This window comes from Elgaria multicarinata, chromosome 4, assembly GCF_023053635.1.
Source record: "Elgaria multicarinata webbii isolate HBS135686 ecotype San Diego chromosome 4, rElgMul1.1.pri, whole genome shotgun sequence".
Taxonomy (NCBI): domain Eukaryota; kingdom Metazoa; phylum Chordata; class Lepidosauria; order Squamata; family Anguidae; genus Elgaria; species Elgaria multicarinata.
In genome coordinates, this window is record NC_086174.1 from 53,479,465 (window position 1) to 53,507,090 (window position 27,626).

The window sequence follows — 27,626 nt, forward strand, 5'->3', positions numbered from 1 at the left end:
AAAGTTGCGGTTTGTGATGGGAAAAGACGCATAAATTATAACATCTTGGTAATGATTTTTAATTGCAAACTATCCAACATGTGCATTATACTGTTCTCTTATGGCATCATACAGAGACACACAGAGTACTCCTTTCACCCCTACCCTTTATTGAAGTGTAACTGAGGTTGAATCCGCTGCTCTATCCCTGACAGAACCCAACAGTATTTTTCCTTTCTGCGCTTTCAACACTAGCTTCAATTCCCGCACAGGCTCCCTCATAACTGCTGGGAGCAGCCAGGCGGCTTCACGTGGCCGGTCGGCAGCCAGCCCGAGCCTTCCCTGTCCAACCCGGGAGGTTGTCCCGCCCCCTCCTTTCACAAGCCAACCTCTTCCTCTAATCTTCCCTTCACCTCAGAGACACAACCCCGCCAATCAGCAAGGCCAGAAGCCATCGCCACGGCAACTCCACTTGACCAATCTTAAATGGTCCCGCCCGCCCTGCCGCTTACCCAATGCTGGGGGGGGTGCTTTTCAGAGCGCTGTCCAATGGGAAGCTGCGGTTGTGCCCGTCAAAAGAATAGGGGAAAACATGACCCAATCGCCAAAGGGCTTTTGCTTCCCTTTGCCCAATGGGAAGCCACGCTGTTGTAGTCCTTATGCCACAGGAGCCGAGTTAGGCCAAACCCGGCGGCTGCCGCCTGCTCTTTGGGTTTCGCCCGGGCGGCGGTCGCTGCCTTGGCCTTTGTCCCGCTCAGGCTCCCCTTTCTGTCGCCGCCGCCGCCGCCTCTCCCTTCACCCGGAACCGGCGGGCCCTCCGTCAGCTTGCAGCCCCGCACCGTGTGCCGCTTCCCGTGCCTGGTCGCCGGCCCCGCGGTGCCTCGAGCAGCGCCGCTACCCCCCTCGCGGGGGCTTTGACTCTGCCAGCGGGGGAGGAGGGGGATTAGCGGCGCCGCGGCCGGACTCGCCTCCCGCGCCCCCTCCCCTCACTCCCGCCTCCCCCAACACCATAGGCGGCTCAGGCACCAAGATGTCCAACCGAGTGCTCTGCCGGGAGGCCAGCCACGCCGGCAGCTGGTACACGGCCTCAGGTACGGGCTGGGTCGCAAGCCTCTGAGGGCGGCGGTCGTCTTCGGGGCCCGGGAGTGCGGTGTCTGGGAGTGGCGACGCGCTCGGCGGGTCAGTCGGGGCAGGGGAGAGCAGTCGGGATGAAGTACAACACGGTAGCTCGCCCTTCCCTGTTACTGTGAACTGCTTTGAGAGGGGACTCAGACCTGAAAGGCAGCCTTTAAATGTTCGAAATAAATCTGTATTCTGCGTTAATCCGGAGTAACGATCCGCCCGGTGCCGTACCCAAGATCGCTACAATGCGTTCGCTGTGCGTTGGAAAGGGCCAAACTCCAGCTCCCAAGAAGGAAAACCTCTATTGATCTGTAGGAGAAAAGAGGGATAAAGTGTGTTTCGGGTAACTAATCCTCGTTGAATTCCAGAGTGGGGTTGCAGAGGCGAAAACAAAGTCTTTTGGCACCTGAAAGACGAGCATATTTGTTGTGTAATAAGCTTTTGTGGGCAGAGTCTTTCATCCGATCTCTTTCAGCAATCGGAGGAAGGGAGGGACTCTAGTCGATGCACGTTTTTGCCACAATTGGGCTTCTGTACGCGTTCATTTAGGAGTAAATCCTATTGAACTCAGTAAGGTTTACATCTGGAGTAGACACCTCTACTCTAAGCCTGCTAAATCTTTTTAGGTGCCACGAGACTCACTGGTGTGTGTGTGTGTGTGTGTGTGTGTGAGTGAGTGAGAGAGAGAGAGAGTGTGTGTGTGTGTGTGTGTGAGTGAGAGAGAGAGTGAGTTTCATCGGCGTTAGGAACTCTTGATGGGGTGGGGAAGAGGATGTGCTGTTAAACGCGTTGGCACTGCTTTGACAGGAGTTGGGGAGGTGCCCGTTGCCTCTGGGGTGGCAGGAATAGTCGCGGAGGCCAGCGCGGGTTGTGCCGAGGAGGTTTTGCTCCCTCCCTTTCGCCCTGGCTGGTGGGCCTTTGACTGAATCAGCACTTTCCGCCTGGTGTGCTGAGGCCCTTTTCTACAACCTCCATTTGCTTTCGGCCTTTATCCCTTCTCTTTCTTCTCCATATCCCCACCAGTGAGTTTGCTCAGCCTGCCGAGGCTGGATTCCCGGCCAGGCGCCAGAGGCTCGATAGCGACTGGAAAAAACGATGTTCCATAAGTTGGTGGGCTTCGTCTTCTCTTTATGTCCACACTTTGAGAAAGCGGGTAGCATTTTTCGGGGAAGGTGGCTGAAAACAACAACTGGGAAGGATGGTGGTTGGGTGCTGAGTTAAGGACCGACAACGATCTGAAGCGTGTGAATGAAAAGGGGTCATTTAGGGTAATGCGGGGGAGGGGGAAGAAATGGATTGTGGGAACACAGCAATTGTAACTGGCTAGTAGGCATCTTGTATAGTAGGGCCTCTTATCGCAGCCCAATGGACCAACTGTTTTGATAATAACAAAAATGTATGCAATCCTTGAAAGTGATGCTTTGCAACACTCTTGAGTAGAACTTAACGGCTGCATTTGTCATAGGAAAAATACCCATTGCTTATATTTATTTGAATTTTTAAGGCACGGAAATCGTTGGAGAACATGGTGAATGTGGATGATACTTGCTCGCCAGACTATCTAAAATGAGAACAGATAGGATAGAGCAGTTGTCAGTCCTTTCACTTCCCCCTCCCCCCACCTTTGTTTCTTCTGGTCCACTGAAGAAATGCTGTGCACAGAACTGCCCTCTGCAGGATAAAAGGGGTATATTCTCCAGAAAGGAATTTCTTCTTGTGTGTATCTCATGCAGTGCAGTAACCAGAGTTTTCACTTTGCCCCTTCCTTGAGAAGTGCTTGGAGGGTGGGGCAAGAAATGAAATTGACACTTCATCTGGCTTGTGGGGTGCAGCAAGTTTGACAAGCATTATAAATACTACACCTGACTAGTTGCTACTTGCTAACTGCATGTTTAAAGCCAAGAATGCTCATCTACATGCTTCTTGTTAGAAACTGTGGCAGTAATCGGGTAGGTAGTCACATGAGAGTTTTGCATGCTTGCCCTTAGAGGCCCAGCAATTTAAAGAATTGGTGAGAGTCAGTGACCAGTTTGCATGTTTCATCAACCCCATGGTTTGTTAAACCGTGAGTTGTTGAGAGTGAAGCAGGAGCAAGCATGCTGGCTCTGGCTGGCTGCTACTGGTGGGCTTTTCCTGGGTTGTTGTCCGTGACATCTGAACCCAGAATGTTAGGTTGTTGTGGGGGAGGAACAACCCAGATAGGTTGTTTAGTTCAGCAAAAGCAGCTGGGAGCTGGCAAACACATTCACTATCACTTGTTTACCGCTACCCAGGGTTTGCTTAAACTCTACTGACATGCAAATAGTCAGTATCATGTAGTGGTTTGCCAATTGGGACTGAGATGACCATGTTCAAATCCCCACTCAGCTGCAGAGCTCAATGGGTGATCTTGGGCCAATAATTTTCAGCCTGACCTACCTCACAAGAGTTATTGTGAGGATAATATGGGGAAAAGAACCATGTACATAGCCTTATCCTCCTTGGAGGAAAGGTGAGATAAAATGTAGTAAAATTATTTTGTCCTGCTTGTTAATGTCTAGACTAGATTTAGCTTTTTGTAATATCTCTTGGTGTGAGTCTAAATTTCATTTTATATGAAAGAGATTATTAGGCATTTTTTTCTTTAGCTATAGATCAAACTTAGGGTAGATTATCTCTTCAAAGTTTGTTAAATTAAGTATGGTTGTATAATTGAAATGATTAGTTCATTGGATACATGGTATTTTAAAATTTGATTCACCTGCTTTATGTTGGAAGTCAGGGAAAGGACAAAGATTTAAAAAAAATGCCACCATCTTAACTTAGGTCATGTGGTAACTGAAGCCCATACTAGATCTGATTCTAAAGACAGGGTTGAGTCTAGTTCTGTATTAACTTTCAGAGGGTTAAAATATTGAGGTGTGAGTGTGAAGCCCATAGAAACAGGGAGGGGGTTGCACACATCATCTAACCAGGAGCAGGTGTTTCTTCCCCTCTGGCAAGAGGAAAGAGGTCTGGACTGCTGGTGCTTCTCCAGTTCCTCTTGGTGCTTCTGAGGAACCTGTAATTAGTTGTTTTTTAAATCCCTTTTACTCTAGCTGGCCCCTTCTCATGCTCACTTCCTCCAAGCAGCTCTATTTGTCTCTGAATCTCTTGGTTGTTTGCAATGGAATAGGGTTGGGGCAGCATCTCCACCTGAAGCACAGCCTAGCATTCTGGTGCATGGGCAGGTAGGGAAATGGGTCTGCCAGTGTCTGGAGTTGGGACATTCGATAGGGAAGAACCCCATTACAGCAACCTGCAGTGAAGGGGGGGGGGGACATTCCAGAGGCCTTGAAGGGAGGTTCAGTAGTAAGGGTGGACAACTACAAGTAATGATTGGCAGCTAAGCCAAATCAAAGTTTTGTGGGTCCCTGAAGAGACTAGAGTGGGTAGGCAACATGGTGCCCTCCAGATCTCTGGACTACAACTGCCCATTGGCCATGCATGCTGGGTCATATGGGAATTGAAGTTAAAATTATCTAGAGGAAATCAGGTTGCCTGTCCCTGAACTGACTAGCTTCAGCATATTAATAAATAAATATGACTCTGAAAAGCAAAAGTGAAAAAGGATAAAACAGAGGTATGAAAGATTATTTCATCTGTCCTATATTGGCCACTGAATCCAGTGTGGGTGAAACCCAAGGAAAAGGGGTGCAACAGGATGGAGGATAGAATTATTGATAGAGTAAAATTAGGGTGCTGAGGAGGTTGCTAGTTCACAACTTTTAATAGATGCAGCAATGGATTTAAAACTGGTTGGGTGCTTCTTCCCACTCAGAAAATGGCCAAACTTGCTGGATGCATTGCAGAATAAACACATTCCCTACCCCTGGGAGTTTGCAGCAAGACAAAGAAGGCTGAACAAGCTGGCTAGACAGGTTTGCTGGGGTCTCCTGCTTACTCTACCAAAGCTTTACATGAGTTTAGCAGTTCAAGAGAACTTGTATATGCTAGCCCATTTTGCTGAAGCAAGCATTTATTAACTTCCAAACTACAAAGTTATATACAAACATATTTTTCTTTATTCTTTAAAGAGTTTTGTGGCACCCTGAAGACTCTTAGGTTTATAGTGGCATATGCTTTCATGGACCAGAGTCTCCACCAGATGCATGAAATGGTATCTTCACTTGGCATATAGTCATAGTGAAAATATTATTAGCAGTTGGATCACAAGGCCACAAAATGGAAGAAGTTGTGATAACTCAACGTAAAGCTTCAGTGTTACAAGAGAAGCTCAATGATCATTCCCAACAACATGACCAGGTGATTATTTATTAATAATGGCTTGTCTTGCCTAGACCTCTCTGCACGCTAGTACTTTATTGTTCAATATCATGTTTTTCTGTGGGTTCCTGGAAAAGCCAGGTGCAAGGCCAACCAGGAATCCATTGGACTCCCTCCCCCCGCTCCCTCCCAGCTGCTCACCTGCCTGCTGACCCGCGAGACTTACTTGAGACCCTGCGCGCACACCGGCAAGCTGGGCTCCATCCCAGCCACTCCTCCCCACCAGCTGTGTTATGTATACCGTTGCTTAGCTACACAGAATTCTTCTCATAGCTCAGAACTTCCAACATGTCATAGCTCAAAACCTTTGTGCCATGCATTGCCTTAGCATTTTGTATATATAGGTAATATCTACTATAAGGACGTTTCGTTTAACAATGTGCTCATCAACAGTTCTTGGAATACTTTATACAAAAGGATTCTTGATCAGAATCATATTTTGACATGTCTAAAATTTGAGCTGAATTTCTCCTTTCAGTTGTCCATAACATTGCAAATATGAATTTGTTCACTGTGGTCTGTTTTGTGCCAAGATTGCAAGAATCAAGTTGATGTACTGAGATGAGGGCCTGCGAGGAAAAGATCTTTCCAGGTTTTTAATTGTGCATCCTCTTAAATGGCTTGATTTTAAATAGAATTCCTTGAAGTCCATTGAATTTCTCTTGCCTTGTCTGAGTTGCATGTTTTCCCACAAATGTCAAAACTAGTGCATGTGCTTGCTTGACTTATAGTCAAGCTCAGTTCGCACATGAAATTTGTGAGCAGCATGCTTGTGCACCCTATTTGATTGACCTTCCATCTGCTGTTTGTTTAGTGTGGCATGCAAACCAGGAACACTGGTCTGTCTTTCTCTCAACAAGCCAGAGCAATAAGCCAATACCAAACCATGCCTTAGTGTTTTGTCTGAACTGGTCCCAGTCTTACTGCCTCTTGGGGAAGTGCCCTTTTCTGCAGAGGTCTCTGGTTTGCAGGCATAATGCCATACACTTTTAAGCAGTGTGAAGTGTGCTATTGAACCAGTATACAGAAGAGGAGCTGGTCAGTCAAATGCATGAAATATGAAATACATATTTAGAGGACCATAATGAGATATCAAATTCCATTTGTCTCATTCTGTTCTACATTATGGTCTAGTCTGGAAATGATGACTGCTGTGCAATCGACTCTCTACTTTTTACTAGCTTGTCCACACATGAGGGCCTTGAGGGAACTTATTTCCAATTTTCAACTTCTCTGCCTGGTTGCTTGAAAGTGATTCTTATCATAAACAGACAGGCCAGAGGCTATGCCCAAGCCTGCATAACAGTTCGTTCTGCATATTTGATTTGGGAATATAGTGTCATAGAAGTATTTATCAAACATATCTGTGATCCATCTTGGAAACTTTTAACAGTGTGAGATATAAATGTTAAAATAAATCAAATATACAACATGTATACTCTATTTTTGCATTTATGAGTCATGGAGTAAATTGTTTGGATTGTGTTCTGAAATATACTTGCAAGATGGTCTTTGATCTTTGGCTAAATACTGTTGGACTCTTGCTGTAGTCTAAAGCCCCATCATTGCAGGCATCATGGTTAGGAGATCAGGACTATGCCACAGATTCACTCCCTTCTGCTGCACAATTTTCCTTCATACCCTTTTCAAGCTTTATGATTTACTGTTATTTCTGAATCTGCATTAATCTGGTTAGAGTTGACCAGGATTTTCAAACTAATTTCAAACCCTGTTTTCAAACCCTGGTTAAGAGGGGAAACTGGTTAGCATTGGACCATTGTTAGTGTTGAAGCAAGTATAACGCTTTAACCATAATGCTGTATGGGGGAATTAGCATGCAAGCTCTTAGCACGCTTCTGATCTTTTACCCACAGTTAAACGTCTCAAACTTCAACCTGAGGTGCTGTGATGTGTGCTTGGGCCTTAAGTTGTATGTACTTCTATTTTGCATCTTTTTTTGGACCATAAATGCATTCTTTTCAAAATATATGAAATTGAAATTTTATGTATTTATAAAATTTATATACTGCCCCATAGCCGAAGCTCTCTGGGCGGTTTACAAAAGTTAAAAACAGTGAACATTAAAAAGTATACAAAATTTAAACCATCAAAAATATAAAAACAACAGTATAAAGCAGTATCAATTTTAAACGTGGGTTAAGTCAAAACACCTTTTCAATTTGATTTTCTGAAGGTAATTAAAACTGAAGGTAACTTGACCAAATTCAGGGTCGTTGTCCCCTGAATTTGATTTGCCTGTGTCAGATTTTTAAGTTCCACAGTGAAAGATAATTTGGGATGTGGTGGATTTTAGAATTAAGATCAAGTCAGAAAAGTTTTGTATCTTTGTGTTTTGTTTTGACATAGATGTAGCCAATTCCCTCACAGATTGTACTATCATCTTGTCCTCTCATCATCCCACGTGGGTTTCTGAAAGCTGTTGACATTTTTTTACTTTATGACTTCTGTCCAAAGAAATTGTGAATAAAGTGTACTCCAGAGGCGGATACTCTTGCATTGTGCAATTTAATGCATCCTCTTTCTTTTTTTTTTGAGAAACACGTATTTTAGAAATGCACGGCAACAATGATATAACAACAAAAACATCGTATGCTGCCTCTTTTACATTATGCATCACAGGTTATATACATATTTTAGAATCAATGTTCCTGAGCATACACTTGTATACATTTTAAGCTTGATCACTTTTCAGTTATTACCCTTGGTAGTTATTACGTCTTCCAAAAGAAGCAATGCACATTTGGTGGATGCTTGTCTGTGGACCCTGCACTAATGTATCTAATGAAAGGGAATCAGGTTTCTAAGAATGAGTCCTGCTTCTTTATCCTTCTGATCAATCAGTTAAGTTGTGTTAATATTTCAGCAGGAACAAACTCCCAGATTCTCAGGAGCCAACAATCCATCCATTCGTTTTCCAATATCATGCTATAATCATCCTTGCCACTGTTAGTAACAGTAAAACTAGGTCTTTATGTAACAGCTGCTTTTGTGTATCATTCAAAATAGAGTAGAACTAGTAATGTGGCGCAATTTACTGTTTGTTTTGTTATTTGAAAAATGTAATTGAAAATGGCTATCCAAAGTATTTGCATATGTTCACAAGCCCACAACATATGGAATAAATACCTTTCACCTGACAGCCTCTCTAGCAATTTGGGGAAAGATTTGTGTTAATATGCTTTAGTTTCACAGGTGTCAGATGCCAACTGTGTATTAATTTTAGATATGTTTCTCTAATTGCTGCTGAAATAGACTTAAGGGGATTCTTTTCTCAATTTGTATTCCTTTAGACCTGCCTTGCAAGCTACTATGTTCATTTTTGAAGAATGTGAGGGATCAGGTTGCCTAATTTATTTGTTTTAGTTTTGAAGCAAATCCTTGTATTTACTTAAATGCATCTTCGAGAGCAATCCTAATCTCCAGATTTGCTGACTGGAGGGGATTAGGTTGGCTCATAAATGCCTCTCCTGGTAGAAAGCACAGATCCACCCTAGTACTCCTGTGGAAGTTCTGAAAATGTGGACCTACTACTGGCAGTAGGTGGGCCCTTTTCCCCAGAAGAAAATATGTTCTCCCCCACCTCTTCAAAATTTCTAAACAGTTTTATGTTTCTAGTCCTACCCAGCTCTTAAGCACCAACACATTATGGCATGACCTTTTGGAGGAAAGAGCCTACAGCTGCAATCCTCAGAAGAGGCCTTACTGGCCATTCCAAGATGAGCGGAATGCTGCCATGAAGAACCTCGATGGCAGGCCTTCTCTGTGGCGGCCCCCACCCTCTGGAGGACCCTCCCTCGTGCAGTTCGGGAGGCAGAAAACATACCTTTTAAATGCCTCTTGAAGACATATTTTTACATAGGTTTTCCCTGATTTTTAATATAGTTGGTTTTATATTGCCTTTTAAACTTTTTATCTCGTGTGGCTCAGAGCAGTAAAGCAGCAGTTTCTGCAACTGAAACTCTCCCCACGGCCTGAGTTCGATCCCAGCAGAAGCTGGTTTCAGGCAGCCGGCTCGGGTCGACTCAGTCTTCCATCCTCCCAAGGTCGGTAAAATGAGTACCCAGTTAGCTGGGGGAAAGGTAATAACGGCTGGGGAAGGCAATGGCAAACCACCCCGCTATAAAGCCTGCTAAGAAAAGGTCAGCGAAAGCTGGCGTCCCCCCAAGAGTCAGAAATGACTCAGTGCTTGCACGAGAGGTTCCTTTCCTCCCCCTCCCCTATATTTGATGGTTTTAATAGTGCACTGCCCAGAGAGCTTCAGTTGATAGGCAGTATAAGAATGAAATAAAGCCAATTACTGAGCAGAATTAGCCTAAGTTGTGAAAGTGGGGCAGAGAGTACCCACTACAGATGCCATTTTTAAAATTATATTTTGAGACCTGCGTGTCCGGGGGGTGAAAATGCCCCCCATACCTCATGACGTTACTCATCCCAGCCATTTAGGTCCAGTTTGCACAGCAAGGCAGATGCAACTCATGAGTGTGGGTTGCCATGCTGTGTGAAGTCGTCAATAGGTTATGTGAAGGTTGTTTAACCCTTGCATAACCCATGAAGCCGGGTCTGGCTGAATATGCAAGATGGTGCCTGTGAGGTCATAGTGATCTGACGTTTTCTTCTCAATGCTCTTCTTTAGTTGAACAGTTCAGCTAAACAGATCAGATCAGCTAAACAAAAAAGTGAGCAGTGGTGAAGAGGGAGCTATTTCACCAGCCTGATTACTGATGTGTGATTTCATTTTGGTTGACATAGGTCAAAGTACTAATGTGAATAAATATAAGACAAGAATCAAGCTACTTGTCAATAAGTCTGTTACTGTATTAATATCTTTTCAGTTGATTTAAACTTTTATTATGCAGTTTTCTCTCACAACTCTTGGTAATATACCAAATATATTTATGTTAAAAATGAAACTTGCACTGTTAAAATGTATTATCTTTGAAGCTGTAAAGAAGCATTAAAATGTCATGAAACGACGTCTAAGGATGCTTCTATGGTGCTGCCATTGTTTAAAAATCTGTCTCTTCCTGTAGGACCTCAGCTAAGTGCACAACTAGAAGGTTGGCTTTCTCAAGTACAGACTACAAAAAGGCCTGCTAGGGCCATTATTGCACCGTAAGTTGTTTTTGATTTCTTCTTCTTCTACATGTTGATTAGAAAGGGCTGCACAAAGCATTCATGTTCAAACATTTGGAGCAAAAGTGGTGCCCATGTAAATGGGGAAGAGGGAGTGAAGTTCTCCTCATCCCAGTTCGTGCTGGTTACTCCTGTCAGCTTATTTCTTTGGTGCCATTGTCTTAAATCTGTGGTGGTCTAATCTTGGGTTGGATCCAGAGTAAGTTAGTCACACTTTAGTTCCATTGAAATCAACAGGGCTTAAGTTCATGCAAACACATTCATTCATTTATACAGATATATATCACTCTGTTCCTCTTTTGCAGTCAAGTCAGTATGGAAAGCAATCAGGCTAGCGAATCAGCAGTTCTGTTTGCTGCTGCTGAGCTGTTTCCTGAGCAGCAGGGAGGTGATCATAGAGAGGGAAGCCCTTGGAACCACCACTTCAAGGCTCTAGACACCTTGGAAGTAGCAGCTCCCAATGGAGCTAGCTTCCTTCACCTTTCCTGAGGGAGCATGGCTTGGAAGGGGGAGGAGCCTTGGCAGGCAGACTAGGGAGGCCTGGCAGGCCATACCTGGCCCACTGCTGGATACACATCCACTGGTTGAACGTCACATAAGCTGAGCAGTTCCTTGATTTTAAAAATAACAGTTGGGCATGCTGCTATTGTATGTTTCAAGTATCATTTGGATATCTGTTGTTGGACAACTCCTTCATAACTTCAGCAAGCTATTTCTCTACACAGGTCTCCAGTACTCTGACTTGTTTCTATACTGAAGTCTAAAAGTTAATTTTATGCAATGTATCTATTTTTATTTTTTTGTAGACATGCAGGTTATACTTACTGTGGGTCTTGTGCAGCTCATGCTTACAAACAAGTGGATCCTTCAATCACGTAAGTAGAATTAGAAAATTCTTACATCAAGCAGGACACAACTTGATTTGCTTAGATGCTGGCTTTAAGACAAAAGAGGTTATTTTAGGTAGATAACTGTTCGACGGTGTGACAAAGAGAATGGGTTGGATCTAGTGTTGCACTGAGGGGAGCTCTTCTGATGGTACAGTAAAGGGGTGAGGTGGCATTTTTTGCTAATTCCTCCCCACAGCTCTCTATAAAGCTGCTTTGGAAGGTTGGAGAACACCACGGAAGGTGGCACTGGAAGCTGCAGGAGGAAAGGGGAGTTGGCGAAAAGCATTGCTCTGCAGCCTTCCTCCAGTGTGGAGCCTCCACTTGATCCTGATTCCCCCTGGCAGTGGAAGGAGCCCTTCCATTTGCAGGGACCAAATGTGGATCAAAACCAATGGTGATAGCTTGCAGCTTTGCCCCAATCATTAGTGCAGAGGGGTCAAATTGGTGAATCTTAGGCAGCTCGCCTTATGGAAACAAGAGCATGTGTTAATGCTTTGTTAGATTCTCGTGCCAAAAGCAAAACATCGTAACACTGGTGTCCCTTTCCCCTGTGCCCCCTGCCCACCCCACATTCTTGCATTACCTTTTGCATTCTGCCTGCCAACAGGATGTGAAATTCCTTGAGATCCAAAGTATAGAAATATGCATATGCACGTGAAGCCATTTGTATGCAGGGTGGGGTGATTTTTAACCACGTCAGCGGTCCTCTTCTGTGGAGTTGCTGATATTGCATCTCTTCTGTTCATCACCAGACGGCGAATCTTCATCCTGGGGCCTTCCCATCATGTGCCCCTCTCTCGATGTGCACTTTCCAGTGTGGATATATATAGAACCCCCCTATACGATCTGCGAATTGATCAAAAGGGTAATTATATATACACAGCTCTTCCAGTGCGTAATAGTTTAAGAACTAGTTTTACTTAATCAGTTATTGCTCTTGTTGTCACAGCCTTGCATTTTAACTTGCTTACCTCTAAATGTTTTCACATGATATGGTGCAGGAAGTACAGCTAAGCACTGATGGTTACTTCTGGGCCAGAGGTAGGTAACTTGCGGCTCTCTGGGTGTTTTGACCTACAACTCACATTAGCCCTAACCAGAATAGCCAATGGTGAGGTATGATGGGAGTTGTAGGCTAAAACATCTGGAGGGCCACAGGTTGCCCACCCCTGTTGTAGACTAAGTTCTCCAGAAATGGATGCAAGAGTGTATGTTGTTAAGTTTGGGGAACCTACTTAGACTGATTTGACTAAGCTGAATAAAAAAATCAAAGTCACTGTTCCCAATCCAGTTTCTCAACTGGGAACCCAGAATTCAAGATGCTGTCCAAGATGGTTTCTTGAACTAATTTTGCATGTTTCTATGGATGTATAAGACCTTGCTTGAGAGAAACAGCCCAGAACTGATTGGGGTTTTACCTACAAAATCAACAGAATTCATACGAAAAATGCCCCACAATGTCAATTCACGAAATCAATGTTGCATTTGTGGGGTCCAACAATCAGTTCTTCCCATAAACAAATGTTCTCCATCAGGCTCATTAATTTTCATAGGTTGTTTTGGAGTTGGCTTTTATCCAGTAGTTACTACTATTAGTCTCAATTCATAGTGTTTTCTCTTATACAGCCTTAAAGCAAATGCTGTAACTTGGCATTTTATGTTGCAACACTCAGTTGAGAATATTCACTCTGTCCTAGTTTAGGTTAAATTTGGTCTAACCAGGAAGCTTATGAAGTGGAAAAGACAGCTTCTCATTCAGCGGTTGCATTCATTGGCTATTTTTTAGTCATTCTAATATATTTGAAACTTCTCAGTTTATGCAGAACTGTGGAAGACTGGAATGTTTGAACGCATGTCTCTGCAAACAGATGAAGATGAACACAGTATTGAAATGCACTTGCCTTATACTGCTAAAGCCATGGAAAGGTACCTTGACTTTTAAAAAGCTGCATAATATGTAGAATTGTATACATGGACCTCATACCTATAGCTGTAGTTTGTAATAGTGGCATTTATTTCTCCTGTCTCACCAGTGTTTTAAAATGTTCAAAGCCTCAATATCCTTAGGATTTGAACGCACAAACACTCATTAAAAAGAGTAAGAGAACTGTGGATTGAAACTTTTAGACCTGTGGCAAGGTTATTATTTTAAAAGACTAGACATCAGAGGGGTGAGTGGTAGAGGTTTGGTAGTCAGGGTTTGGCGTTCTACACCCTCCTTTGTTTAGCCCAGTGCTCTTATTGTCCTCTCCTTCCCTGTTTGATTTTGAAAAATTGACAAAAGTCAAGATCATGCAGTGCCTCAATTTGCATAGCTTATTCCAATTGTATGAAACCCAAATCTTGCTAAATTTAGCATCTTGCACTGTAGAAATTATACGTAAAATTATATTAGTTTGTAGTTTAATGAGACAATGAAAAACAATTACCTTAGATAAGAGTAATGCGTTTGTTACAAAGGAGGATGCAGAAAGAGTAATCTGTCTTCAGTGCAAAGCATCCAGTCCTGATCCTAAACATTTTCACCAGTGTTCCTACCTGCAGTATACTGTCTTGGAATGCTGCATTGCTTCACTAGTTGAAGTACTTAAGCTCTTACCTGATCACGCGCAGTTCATTTCCCTAATGTGAAATAATGAAGTTGTCATTTATAGGGTACCTGTTTCTGATAATGAGACAAGACTACATACAGTATTGCTAGTGTGTATGTGTGTAGTGTGCAGAAAAGAGCCTGGCTTGGACTGGTCATAAATATAGCCTATTGTGCTTTCTTATAATATGTATTTTTTCATACTTAAATGCTATTTAGAGTGTGCTGGTGAGTGCAAACTTTTTTAAAAAAATAAATGTTTTGTGGAAAGTTACAAATCAAATTTGTGATTGTTAAACACACACACCCAACCCTATTCATTTATTAATTTTAAGAAGTCCTGAATTCACAATCCTGCCCTTCACAGCCAATTTGGTGTGTGCAACATGCTTGTACATGGGAGGGAGGCCTACAGGGTAGAAATTTTGCATGTGGGAGCAGCTCAAAGAGGAGGCTGAGGGCTGGTTTCAGCAGGGCACTGATCATGTACTGAATCTTTACAAACACAAGCTTCTTTTTTCTTCTTTAAGCCATAAGGATGAGTTTACCATTGTTCCTGTCCTGGTTGGAGCACTGAGTGAGACAAAAGAACAGGAATTTGGAAAACTCTTCAGCAAATATTTAGCAGATCCTTGTAATCTCTTTGTGGTTTCCTCTGACTTTTGTCATTGGGGTAAGTTAAATCATGTTAATAGTTGTGAACCCCTGTTGCCTAAATTTGCATATACTTCCAAAAATGCCATTTTAAATTAAAATGTTTTGGTTTGACATACCTGCTTGAACAAATTGAAGCTAAATTTGAACTTCTACACACTTGTATAGTGAGGTGGTGGTGATAACAGTGATGATCGTCATACTTAAGACATGACAGTTGCTTATCACACCCGAGGAGGAGTATCGAACTACGACATTCCATTAGTGCAAGTGATGTTTCACTAGCGGAAACCAGGTTCTGAACTATGTGCAAGAGAAGAATCAAACCAAAGTTATGCACAAGTGGTTGTGCGTTATGCTTGTGCAACCTATTGTGCAACTAATTGCGAATAACTCCTGGGCCAGCAATTGTGCATATCTCTTGGGCCAGCAGTCTTGTACCAGCAGTTGCACATAGCTGTTGTGCCAGCACTTGCACAACTGTTTGCATAACTGGTTGTGTAAGCGTAATGGGCAACCGCTTGCATATTGGAAAGATTCAGTGGAGCTTCGCTGGCGCAACTTGAGCTCGTGGAATGACCCAAGGACTTAAGAGCAAAATGTATTGTCCCAGTTCCATTTAATGAAGTATGTTACTTTCTAAACAAAAATAAACGCTCCTCCCATTATTAGGGGTGTCAAGGATTCATAAAAGCGTTGCAGAACTTGCATTGCAGATGTATATAAGACCATTCTTGTTTATGTTTGTTGCCTTCTACTCATGTTAGAATTGCAAGGCCAACAAAAAGGAATGCATCAGTGATCTACAGTGCTTTTTCTCTTCTGCCTTCTGTGTCATTTTAAAGTTTTCCAGGTTATTACCAGAGGCATCCCTATATTTCTGACAAGTGCTAGTGTGTGTTTTGTAGTACTAGCAATTTAAAAAAAGATAACTCATATTTTTCACAGAGCAGTTTCACATAGTAACGTAAACCAAAAATAAATCCCTGTACCAAATTTAGCACTTACTAGAATTTACTGTAAAATAATTAAGAAGAATTTAATGTATGACCATGCTGTATTTCTACAATACTAAAACTTATATTTGCATTTTAAGGCTGTATTTAATATGGTCAGTTGCTGCCTTGTTTGGGATTTTTTTATAATAATACAATGCAATGAATGATGATACTTTAAAAATTCAGTACAACATGTTTTTATCCTGCCTGCTGAGATGCCATTCTACTTCATGTTTTTTTAAAAAATCTTAGCCATATGTTTGATGTTTAGTTGCTTTTTAATTTGTTATGCTTTTGGTCTTTTGGTGCTCCCCACCCCCCATTTTTCAATATAATTTAGTACGATCCGAAGAGTAAACATTTGCCTCATCCCACTCTCTCTTGTCCCGATTTCCTCCCTTTTAGGTTTCTCCCTTTCCGCTACTTATCCTGTATTTAGAAAGTAAAGTATATGAGTAAAATAATTGTGTATGAATAAAATATATAAGCAAAAAATTGAATAGTTACGTATTTTTTTTGTTTTGTTTTCTTAAGGTCAGCGGTTCAGATACAGTTACTATGATGAGTCTCAAGGAGAGATTTATAGGTCCATCGAACACCTAGATAAAATGGTGAGTGTAAAAATTGTAACATTTCTTAACTTCCAACTCTGTAATCAGCTTCTCTTGAATATTTTGAATGCATCTTGAATTTGATCAGAACACCATTTACTACATGTTAATTACATTCCCATTTCCCGGAGTTGTTAGCTGTAAACAAACGTTTGCAAGGTTCTTCATTGTGAAAACTTAACAGAGCTATTTCAAGAGTTTTAAAAGGATGTGGTGTTTGTAATAAGCAGGAATCGATGCCATCTTGACAAACTAATAAACACATGCTCAAAAAAATGATAGAGCTATTTGTTACTTAAATAATATTTTCAATGTTTTTGTTGAACAACCAATACAAGGGGCATACAAATAGCCAGTGTTTTAGGTGAGCAGCACTGATTCGTTGGCAATGTAAAGAGAGCATAGTGAGTGTTGGGATAAATAAAATGAGAGGTAAAATGGCAAAAATGTGGCTTTGGGAACACAGTGAAGACCTAGTTGGGCATTGGCTGTCTAGAAATGGAGGTAGGGACTGAAAGCCAAAATAAATGAAGAAAAGCTTTCCTTGGGGGCTATTCTTCAGATCCTGGCACATTTTGGGTTAAACCAGTAATTTTAACAAGGAATGTTTTTGAGTAAAAACAACCAACATTTCACAGCACTTGGGTGAGGATAAATGTGATGCATGCTAACATAGAGGTCATAAGTGTATGTGGGAGCTAGAGTGGTGCCCTCTTCTCTTCCTTCCCCACTTCTGACTGTGACTGAATTTCCCCAGAAAACAAGCCTCCTTTCAAGGTTTAACTCATCAAATGTGTTTTGGACAAACTCAGGATTACTTTACTCTCCTAGTTCAAACAGCAAAAAAGCTTGCCTAGCAGGAAGCACGAGCTCAACTTCCAGCTTCAAAGCAAAAATGCTGCTGCAGAGCTCATCTGAGATCCCAGCTGTACCTCATGATCAGTTTAGGGGCTTTAAAAGCAACCTAACGCAGCTAGGATTCAGATTATTTTGGGATCTTATCCAAAGCAGAGAATGATCAGTTGTAATAGACTCCAGATACTGTGGTACTTATCAGAGATGCAGCAGCTGTGGTTGAGACTCAACTTGGCTCTGTATCAGCCATTATTTGTTCTCACCTGATCCTTCTCCAAGCCCTCTGTGCATGCCAGAGAACTTTGAGAAGGAAGGTTCTCCCTCTTTTACTAATTATTTGTTAGGTGTTTTTGGCTGAGGAGCAAGATAAAAATGGTAAATACTTCTTTAATTATCTAGATAAATTGTAGTGTCTTTCTCAAGGACATCTATTTGGCCACTGAAGGAAACAAGATTAGAGTGGATGAAGATTTGCTCTGATCCAGCAGGGCTCCTAGACTCCAGCAAGTATCAATGGTTACAAATCATGTTGTGCAGATCTGCTCTCCATTGTTCTTGGAGGCAATGTGGGCTCCATGAGAGGAGGTGGTCTTTCAGTTATATTGGGTGTTCTCACAGGAAGCTTGCCTTAGGATGTGTAGGTAAAATGCAAAGGGAAAACTCTTAATGGTGCTGGTGAGGGTGTAAAACACCTATTGCTTTACATTGATCTTGATGATAATCTGAACAGCCAGAATTGCTGTTTCACAGCAATTTGTTGAGCTGGTGTCAATCTTATTAACAGATTGTTCTGTATTCATAATATACAGTAATGCAGTTTTAACTATCAAATATAATGCTAAGCTGTATGACACTGGATTTGTTTTAAACTTTTCTTCTTACGTTCTAAGAATTGTTCTTAAAATAGTTACTTCTTGGAAAATATGCTTGGCATGAAATAAATGTTTGTGGATAAATGCAGTCCAAGTTAATAGCTTTAGAATTAATTCTGTATTGATCTTCTCTTTAGGGTATGAGCATTATAGAGCAGCTTGACCCTGTGTCCTTTAGCAATTACTTGAAGAAATACCATAATACAATATGTGGAAGACATCCCATTGGCGTTTTACTAAATGTAAGTACTATTAAACAAAGTTTGAATGCAATGATTCCCAAACTATAGAACAGTAGTGGGGAACCTCCAGCCCATGGGCAACCTCCCCCTCCAGCCAGTGGAGTCTTGTGCAGCCTCCATGGGCGCTGTTTGCCCCAAGCTCCACCCCCCCCCCCACACACACACATACACCCCCAGCCTGGAGGCTACTTGATGCTAGGGAGGAGGCAGAGAGAGGAATTGCCTTGTAATCTCCAATCACAGATCAGAGATAACAGGATTCCCCTTTACTTAATGCATAGCTGCCCCTTCCAGTAGGGAGAGGGAACCGCACACTAAGGCCTAGAAATACTTTAAATAAATAATAAATCCTTCCCACCCACCCCCATAAACTAAGCCCCACATTAGAAGTGAGCACACTTGATGGGCAGGGAGAAATCCTCTGAGGGTATCCACAAGGAATGATTAGCAAGTGCACGAAGTGCTATGTACTTCTACTCACCAGTCAACTCCAATAAGAACTGCCTGCATAGCTTTGGGACCATATGTCTGCCATTTGGCTCCTCCTCGTTGTCAAAATATTATGCGTTGTTTCCTTTTGCGTTATCAGGAATTTTGTTTCCTTAGTTTACATAATCTAATCTAGATCTACTGACAATTGGGAGTTGTTAGTGAGCTATGTGGAACACTAAGCTCTGCTCTATAACTAGTGGAAATGCTCATGAAACCCTTTGTTGCTCACAGTTTTCACTGGGCATTCCCCATACGTTAAAGCCATAACACACACAATTCTATCCACTACTTTCTTTCCTATTTTTCTGGAACAAGCTAGCGCTAGTTTAAGACTTTTAATTGTGGCAGGTTGTGCAAGAAGTGCTACTACTTTACTGTTGAATAGAGTGTGAATGCAATCGCATGTCACAGCAGCAAGTCATGGGTTAATTAATCATGATTTTCCAGGAATGCAGAGCACGTAAGCCACTTCCAGGTTGCAAAACAAGCTACAAATGCCCTGTTTGTACATTGTTAGCATAATGTGTGAATCCAGGCAGTCTGGGTTCATGGGTTAAACAACCCAAAGTTAACCTACAATTGGTTGTTAAGTTCAGTCTGGATTGATTAACCCATAAACAACCCAGAGTTCCCACATTTCGCATGTCATGCTAACAACCTATGAATCATAGATTGTTTTGCATCGCCAGCAAATTGTTGGTTTTGTTGTAACCTGATTTGTATGTAACGTCAACCCAGAGTATGAGTTGTTGTTGAATCATGGGTTGTTGTTACCTGTTAACCCTGCTAGCTAGCTATTCAGCCACAGTGCAGCCCACTGTGGCTTAAATGACAACCCAGACTATGGGTTGTCATGGAATCATTTAGTGTTACTACATATTAATCTTGCACTATAGTTTACTTATGGGTTAACCATGAACAACCCAGAATTCACAACTCAACAACAAACCATGGGTTTTCTTCCTGAACCCAGGATTCAATGATAATTCATAGAGGCAGTTTGGACAGTTGTACAGTCCACCGTGGCTTATTCGGTCCACCGCGGCTGCAACACATGCCGGTGCCCATTTTGGGTATTTAAACTGCACCTGGGGCTTGTTGTGCCATCCATACCCAGGCACCATGGATTATAGGATAGTTAAACAACCCTCACATAACCAAAAGTCCATGTGGCTGCAGCTTGAATATTCAGAAACCACCTGGTACACACCAGCACATGCCATGTAATCATGCAAACTATGTTCATTCTCAATCTATATTCTGGGTTGTCATTATGTGCGAACCGGGCCTGAGCACGAGAGGCTGGGATCCTAGCAATTTCTGCCTATAGCTCTCAAAAAAACACCACCATTTAGTTCAGCTTGAAACTTTCTCTGCTTGTTCAGTTCTTCACAACCAATCACTTGCTCACTCCCTTCTTCTATTTAGTGACTGCTTGAATTTTACTTTTGGGAATCTGGACTTCACCACCTGAATAGCTAGCAGACATATACTAGGGAGTAGGCTCTCCCTATGACTAATAGGAAAAATACAGAATTTTCTGCAAATGAAGATATATTTTAGTGTGGGGTTTTTTTAGTGTTCATTGTGGATATGTAACAGGTGTCAAAGTGCTGTTAGAAGTCGTTTTATTAAAAAAATGAACCTTTTGGCTTTTCCTCCCTCTAGGCTATCACAGAGCTCCAGAAGAACGGAATGAACATGAGCTTCTCATTTTTGAATTATGCTCAGTCAAGTCAGTGTCGAAACTGGCAAGACAGCTCAGTGAGTTACGCAGCAGGAGCATTAATGGTCCACTGAACCTCTGACTACTCAGGGATGACACCTGCACACTCAATGGGGTCCCAGCCTTGCCCTTACAAAGATGCAGTTCCTGGTCTTTGGGTACACTGAAACCTCAAAACTAATAGAACTCTTCTTTTTTCTAGTAGGTGTAGTCCTTCCTTAGTTACAACTCATTTTAAAATGCTTTCTTGTTTAGGACAAGGGAAGGAAGGCTGGTGTCAAAATGTTGTGACTTCTAAAAACCAATGGCTGTAAAGGTATGGTGGCAGACGGTCCTTGCAAATACAACATGTAAAGCATTTACCACATCCCAGATTTGCACTCTGCAGACCTGTGCACATGTACTCTGCTTTCAGAATAGTTTTGCAAGTCGTAAACAGAAAAGAGTGGAAGCTTTTTAATAAAAATGCATTTATAAAAGAATCCTGTATTAGAATATAATAAAACTCCAATATAGTCAATTACTACCCGTGTTGTAAAACAAATATCTTCTATTTTAGTTGCTAATAAAGGGCTGCACAAACCAAAATGTTGTGATGTGATTTACTTTGGGTGGTTTATTCTTCTACATGCAGGTTTTCTTATCTGTTCACTACTTCAGGAGTTCTCATGAGTAGTTTCCTTAAACCAAAGCGAACCCTTCTCTCCTAAAGCCTGAGTCTTGCATGCACCAGTAATAGTGTGCAGAGCAATTCCTGTAGGGCCCTTGTATAACCTTCCCTTGCATGTAGCCTCCTTACATGACACCACTCTCCTGAGCACACTATGGCTTGAACAGACAGTTCCTGTCCAACTGAAGTCCTTAGCCCTCCTCATGCATAGTTCTCTGTGCTAAAAGAACGTATGAGTAGACGAGTGCTCCAGCCCCGTCACTCTGTGGTCACATCCATTGCTCCATGCACATGGAGGGCGACAGTCTGAAGAGGAACACCTCCTCTATCCTTGGAGTACTTCCCTTAAAGCAAAATGAACTCTGCTCTCTTACAGTTCAAGTCTTGCATGCACCAGTAATAGTGTGCTCTACGAGATTAAGAACCTTAGAAATTCTCCAGGTTGGTGTGAGGAAGGCATCCCACAATGGGTTAACTCCCCCTATCGCCCAGGAAAAGCAGGGACTCACATGACTGAGTTTTAAGCCCTCTATCGGTCTGAAGCTCCTCCTAGCCAGTTCGTCCCTGCTTTTCGCCCAGGACAGAGTTACTTCTCATCTCCTCCTATCTCAAGCCTATACTTATCTCTATTTCTAAAGTTTTTTAAACTTCTTACCTCTTTGACTTTCTTTCTTATAACCAGCCTTTATTTTTTCATCCTCTCTTACCAAAAAACAAAACAAAAACCTTTTCTGCTTCTTTTTCTCTGCCACTTGCCTATCATTCTCCATGACCCCTAAAGAAAACAATGACTCATGTGAGAGTCGTTAGGAAGCCATCAGCAGACAAAAGGATGACCTGCCAGAAAGGTCAGGGAGATAACCAGTTTGCCAGCTTAGGCTGCCTACTGAGTCTCCCAGCCACGAGGATCAAAGAGATCACCAGCCCGGTGGCCAAGGCCCCTCGCTGACACCAGGTGCGATCCTGTGATCCCTGCCTCAAAAGACTCAGCTTCGGGTTCAGCATATCGTGGTAATTGCTTACCCAAAAAATATAGCAGAGTGCGAATAGCAGCAGCAGCGTGGAGCTGGAAATGGTTTCAGCTTGGAGTTAAGAACAAAAAAGAAGCACTCACGGTCTTTGGTCAGTAAGAAACTTTACTGACACTAAATAAATTACTTACAGAATAAATGGTCATATATACAGTCCTTTCACCAACAGTACAGCAACACAACGTAGCAGTAATATATCAGCAGTAAGATCACAGCAGCAGTAATCAGCAGCAGTAAGAAGCCTTACAACATGGACTTCTTAAATACACTTTTCTCCTTGGCCCAATTAACCAATAGTCTCTTCATCTTGTACTTCTCGTACCGCACGTAGGCCAGGGAAGAATCTGCTTCATACTGGACTTCTCCTGGCAGAGACAATCTGGCCAAGGACATCTTTTTAACTCTTTAGAGTCCTTTTCCTTCTGTGGGTAAAAACCAAACCCCAACACAGCACACCACCACTCAGAACAAGAGGAGGAAGCAACGGAGCAGCTAGATGCTCCAACAGCATCAAAGGTGAGATCAAATCCATTTTTTTCTCCCCCACGTGGATGCTTCCCACCAAACAAAGCGGGCGGCCATTTTGAGTTGCAGTTTCGATTCCAACTTGCAAAGGGAAGCCCCTCCTCCTTCCACCTCCTCCATTGCTCAGACACAGAATAATGAGATAGCCCCAACGCCTATCCCAAGCATGGCTCAAATAGATAAATCTGTTTTAGCACAGATCACTAAGGCAGTACTGGATAATCTGACTGACCATTTGTTAGATAAGCAAACCTTGAGATCAAGCCGTTCTGCAAAACGCACCAGAAGCTTGCACACTTCTGAGTCTTCCTCCTCTCCTCCTCCACAATTAGAAAACAAAAATAAAAACAATGATAAAACAAAAATAAGGCTTTCAGGTCAAAACAGCCCAATTCTTCCCATAGTCTGCACTCATCAGCAGGCTCTGGGGATGACTCCAGACCCACACTCCATAGCCAAAGGTCGCTCTAACAAATCCAAGACCCCCTTGGCTGAGTCCCACCATGACAGTGATTCCTCCATAATGTCACTGCAGGAGTTTTTTTCAGAAGGAGAGGAGGGTGGATATAGAAATTACATAGACATAGAAATTACAGACCATATCTCGGCTGATCGCTTCTTTAACAAAGGATTTTTTTACCTTTATTGTCCAAAGCAATTGTCTCTCTAGCTAGTGAGCCGGTACAACCTGACAAACAGCAATCTTTATCTAGAGGGGCAGCCATGTTTCCAGAACCCAAGCCAACCACCAGAGAGGTACCTTTTCCCAATTCCTTTAATAAATTAATGAAGGAGGAGTGGAAATCTCCCCTCCAGGGGAAAAAGGAAGTCGGTACAGCGCAGCGGTTTTACTCTTCCTCACAATGTGATGGAAGAATAAAAAATTCCATTAGTAGATGCCCCTGTGGCGGCCTTGCTCTCAGGCGCTGTATTGCCAAAAGACGGTAACTTTCCCCTAAAAGACCATGGGGAAAGAAGATCAGATACAGCTTTAAAAAAGGCGCATGAAGCTTCAGCATTAGCTTTAAGGGCCTCAGCAGTATCATCTTTTTTCGCTAGAGCTTCCATCTTATGGGTGGAAGACATAATAAACAATAAGGAATTAGATCAGCCTGCTTTATACAGAGGACTGCTCAAACTCTCTAAATCTTTTGCCTTCCTGGCTGATGCTACACAAGATGCGCTTCAGTTTTCAGCCTGCTCCATAGCAGCTGCTCATGTGGCCAGACGTTCCATTTGGCTTAAGCACTGGAATGTTGATCTTCCCTCAAGGGGAAATCTTGCGACTGTACCTTTCACAGGTGCACACCTTTTTGGAGAAGAGGCCTTAAAAGATGTCCTCATAGAGACTAAGGATAAGAAAAAAGTTATGCCTTCATCCTTCCGGCGAGAAGATAAAAAACTCACCCGGTCTTATACATCCTTTCGTCCATTCCGGACCACTAACCAATCTTCCTTTCGATCCAAAAGCTACAGGTTTCCTAAACCAGCATGGTCCAGATCCCGCTTCCAGCCCAGAAGCGCCAACTCCTCTTGCACTTCTGCCAAACCCCCTTCTACTTTCCAGGCCTCAAGGTCTGGACGACAGCAATTCTGACGCCAGGGAACCCTTCATCGGGGGGAGACTTCAACATTTCCTCCCAGCATGGGAACAATCCACAGACGATCGCTGGGTCCTGGACACCATTTCCCATGGTTATCTCATAGAGTTTTGGAAACAACCTCCCCCTCAGTTCATCCCATCCCCCACATCACAATCCGCCACCAAGAATCACATCATATCTACCACAGTACAGCATCTTCTTCAAATAGGAGCGATAGAACCAGTACCATCCATAGAAAAATACAAAGGTATTTATTCCATCTTATTTCTAGTAGCCAAAAAGGGCAAAGGCTGGAGACCAATTCTGGACCTCAAGCATCTGAACAGGTTTGTCAAATATCGAAAATTCCATATGGAGACACTGCAAACCATCAAAGAAGCCCTTCACAAAGCAGAATATTTGACTTCCATAGACCTCACAGAGGCATATCTGCATATTCCCATCTCACTACCTCACAGAAAATTCCTACGCTTCACTTACCAGAACTGTCATTACCAGTACAAAGCACTTCCATTTGGCCTATCCTCGGCACCCCGCATCTTCACCAAGATCATGGTGACACTAATAGCTCATCTCCGGCTAAAAGGCATGCATATTTATCCATATTTGGATGACCTTCTTATCCGTTCTGTTTCCAGTCAGAAAGCCTCGCAGGATCTACAGACAACTGTTGAGTGCCTAGAAAGACATGGCTTTGTCATAAACAGAAAAAAGAGCCATCTCACACCCAACCAGGTCCTCCCTCATCTAAGAGCACTCATCAACACCTCCAAGGGTTTAATATTCCTCTCCCCAGAGAGAATAGTGAAGCTTCAGGACCGCTCAAGGGCAATTCATTGGCAAAGAATAACCAACTCAATGGATGCTGCGCATCTTCTGGGTTTAATGATCTCATGCCTCGGCATTCTCCCATGGGCCAGGCTGCATTCTCGCCCCCTTCAGTGGTTCCTATTGCCCTTCCAAGCTCAAATAGCAAGGAGGGATCGCCTCCCAATACTTCTCCCTCTGCACGTCAGAGACTCCCTCATGTGGTGGCAAGACCTCCAAAATCTGCAGGTGGGCAGCCCCTTCCAGGAGCCTCAGAGGATCTTACTGACAACAGATGCCAGCCTCGAAGGGTGGGGAGCCCACTGCAACTCTCTCCTGGCCCAAGGAAAATGGAATGCAGAGGAAAAATGCCACAGCATCAACTGGCTGGAGCTCAGGGCAGTACACCTGGGTGTAAAAGCATTCTCACGCCATTTGCGACTTTCTCATGTCCTAGTCAGAACGGACAACACAACAACACGAGCCCACATAACACGTCAAGGGGGTTCTAAATCCCTCTCCCTACACCTGGAGGCCCGGAGCATGCTATTATGGGCCGAACAGAACTTAGCCTCCATATCAGCCCAACACATCAAAGGGACCCTGAACCATACAGCAGACTATCTGAGTCGGCAACAAATAGACCCAGGGGAATGGAGCTTACATCCAGCAGTCTTCCAGAGAATCATACACCATTTCGGCCCACTAACGCTGGGCCTGTTTGCATCCAGGCACAACCACAAGCTGCCAAGATTTCTCTCCCGATTCCAGTCTTATGGAGCCGAAGGAATAGATGCACTATATATCAGCTGGCCGAAAGAGAGGCTCTATGCATTCCCTCCAATCCCCCCCTTAGCCAGAGTTCTACAAAAAATCAGGAAGGAACAAGCCACTGTAGTCCTAGTAGCCCTCTTCTGGCCCCGACGCCCCTGGTTTTCCGAGATTCTAGCCCTAGCAGTGCAAGGTCCATGGTTCTTGCCCCAGATCTCAGATCTCTTGTCTCAGGGACCAGTACTGCATCCAGACCCAAACTGGCTCAAACTAGCTGCCGGGCTGCTGAAAGGTCCATCTACTTAACTCTGGGTTATTCTGAGGATGTCATATCCACCCTGCTGGCATCCCGCAAGGACTCCACCACCAGAATTTATGAAACAACCTGGAAGTCCTTCTGCAGGTGGAGTGAAAGGGAGAAGCTTATTCCACGGGCAACAGGTGTCAAGGAACTCCTAGCCTTTCTCCAACATAGCCTCCAGATGAGTTTAAAACCAGGTACCCTGCGCAGGCAAACGTCAGCCCTGTCATCAGTCCTTTCCAGACTTGGTAGGCAGCCACTAAGTTCACACCCTCACATCAAAAGATTCCTCCGTGGAGCAGCACTCAAGAGTCCTCCCATAGTCCATAGGTTTCCTTCCTGGAGCCTACACGTACTTTCTGCATTGACTAAACCTCCCTTTGAACCAATTGCCTCTATCCCACTACGCATTTTATTTATTTATTTATTTATTTTATTACATTTATATACCGCCCCCCAGCCGAAGCTCTCTGGGCGGTTTACAACAATTAAAAATAGTAGACATTAAAAGTATACAAAAAAATTTAAAAACATAAAAACAGTATAAAAACATTTTGTCACAAAAAGTTCTTTTCCTTGTGGCCATAACATCTGCGCGCAGAATCTCAGAGTTATCTGCCATCTCAGTCAGAAAAGGCCTCATCACTAGGGATGTGCTCCACTTCTCCTCGAACCGGAGAAGCAGGAGCAGAGCGGGGGGGCTTCGCCTACCCTTAAGGCGGAGGCGAAGAGGATTGGGGGGCCAGCGGAGCGTGGCGAAGAGGATCGAGGTGAAGGCGGATCCTTCGCCTCGATCCGGAGCTCTGCCAGAAAGGTAAGTGGAGTTTACCGGGCCCTGCCGCTGTCGCTGTCGCCCATGCAGCGACAGCAGCAGGGCCCGGTAAACCCCCCTCCCTTCTCTCCCTTACCTGCGTCCGTCCGCGGTCCCTCGGCTTCTTCAATTGAGCCCGTGGCTCAACCAGGAAGTCTAGGCCGCACGAGCTCAATTGAAGAAGCCGAGGGACCGTGGACGGACGCAGGTCAGCCCCCCCCTCCCCCTTGGTCCCTTACCGGGCTCTGCCGCCATCGCCGCACAGGCGGCAACGGCGGCAGGGCCCGGTAAACCCCCCTCCCTCCTCTCCCTTACCTGCGTCCGTCCGCGGTCCCTCGGCTTCTTCAATTGAGCCCGCGGCTCAACCAGGAAGTCTGGGCCGCACGGCCCGGATTTCCTGGTTGAACCGCGGGCTCAATTGAAGAAGCCGAGGGACCGTGGACGGAGGCAGGTAAGGCCCCCCTCCCCCCCTGGCGCCACTCCCCTCCACTGCGGAGCTCAGCGGCGAAGAGGAGCGGAGTATGGGCAGAGCGGAGCGGGCCAATGCGAAATTTTCGGATCGGCCCGCGGGGCGGAGCGGGGGTCCGTGCACACCCCTACTCATCACCTTCCATAA

The 27,626-nt window shown here is 43.7% G+C and overlaps 1 protein-coding gene across 1 annotated transcript; it reads left to right on the forward strand.

Moving 5' to 3' along the window:
- The first annotated feature begins 899 nt into the window (after positions 1–899).
- On the forward strand, positions 900–21,078 carry MEMO1 (mediator of cell motility 1). The gene is made up of 9 exons (XM_063124301.1): positions 900–1,070; positions 10,458–10,539; positions 11,367–11,435; positions 12,203–12,315; positions 13,265–13,376; positions 14,571–14,713; positions 16,227–16,303; positions 18,168–18,272; positions 20,433–21,078. The coding sequence occupies exons 1-9, from the start codon at positions 1,010–1,012 to the stop codon at positions 20,562–20,564; spliced, it is 894 nt and encodes a 297-aa protein (XP_062980371.1). The 5' UTR covers positions 900–1,009; the 3' UTR covers positions 20,565–21,078.
- Positions 21,079–27,626: the final 6,548 nt, after the last annotated feature.

Excerpts from the sequence above, each read along its gene's own strand:
- MEMO1 (XM_063124301.1), top strand. The coding sequence starts at position 1,010 with ATGTCCAACCGAGTGCTCTGCCGGGAGGCCAGCCACGCCGGCAGCTGG. Across the intron at positions 1,071-10,457 it reads CAGCTGGTACACGGCCTCAG|GACCTCAGCTAAGTGCACAA; the intron begins GTACGGGCTGGG and ends CTCTTCCTGTAG. Across the intron at positions 18,273-20,432 it reads CCATTGGCGTTTTACTAAAT|GCTATCACAGAGCTCCAGAA; the intron begins GTAAGTACTATT and ends TCCTCCCTCTAG.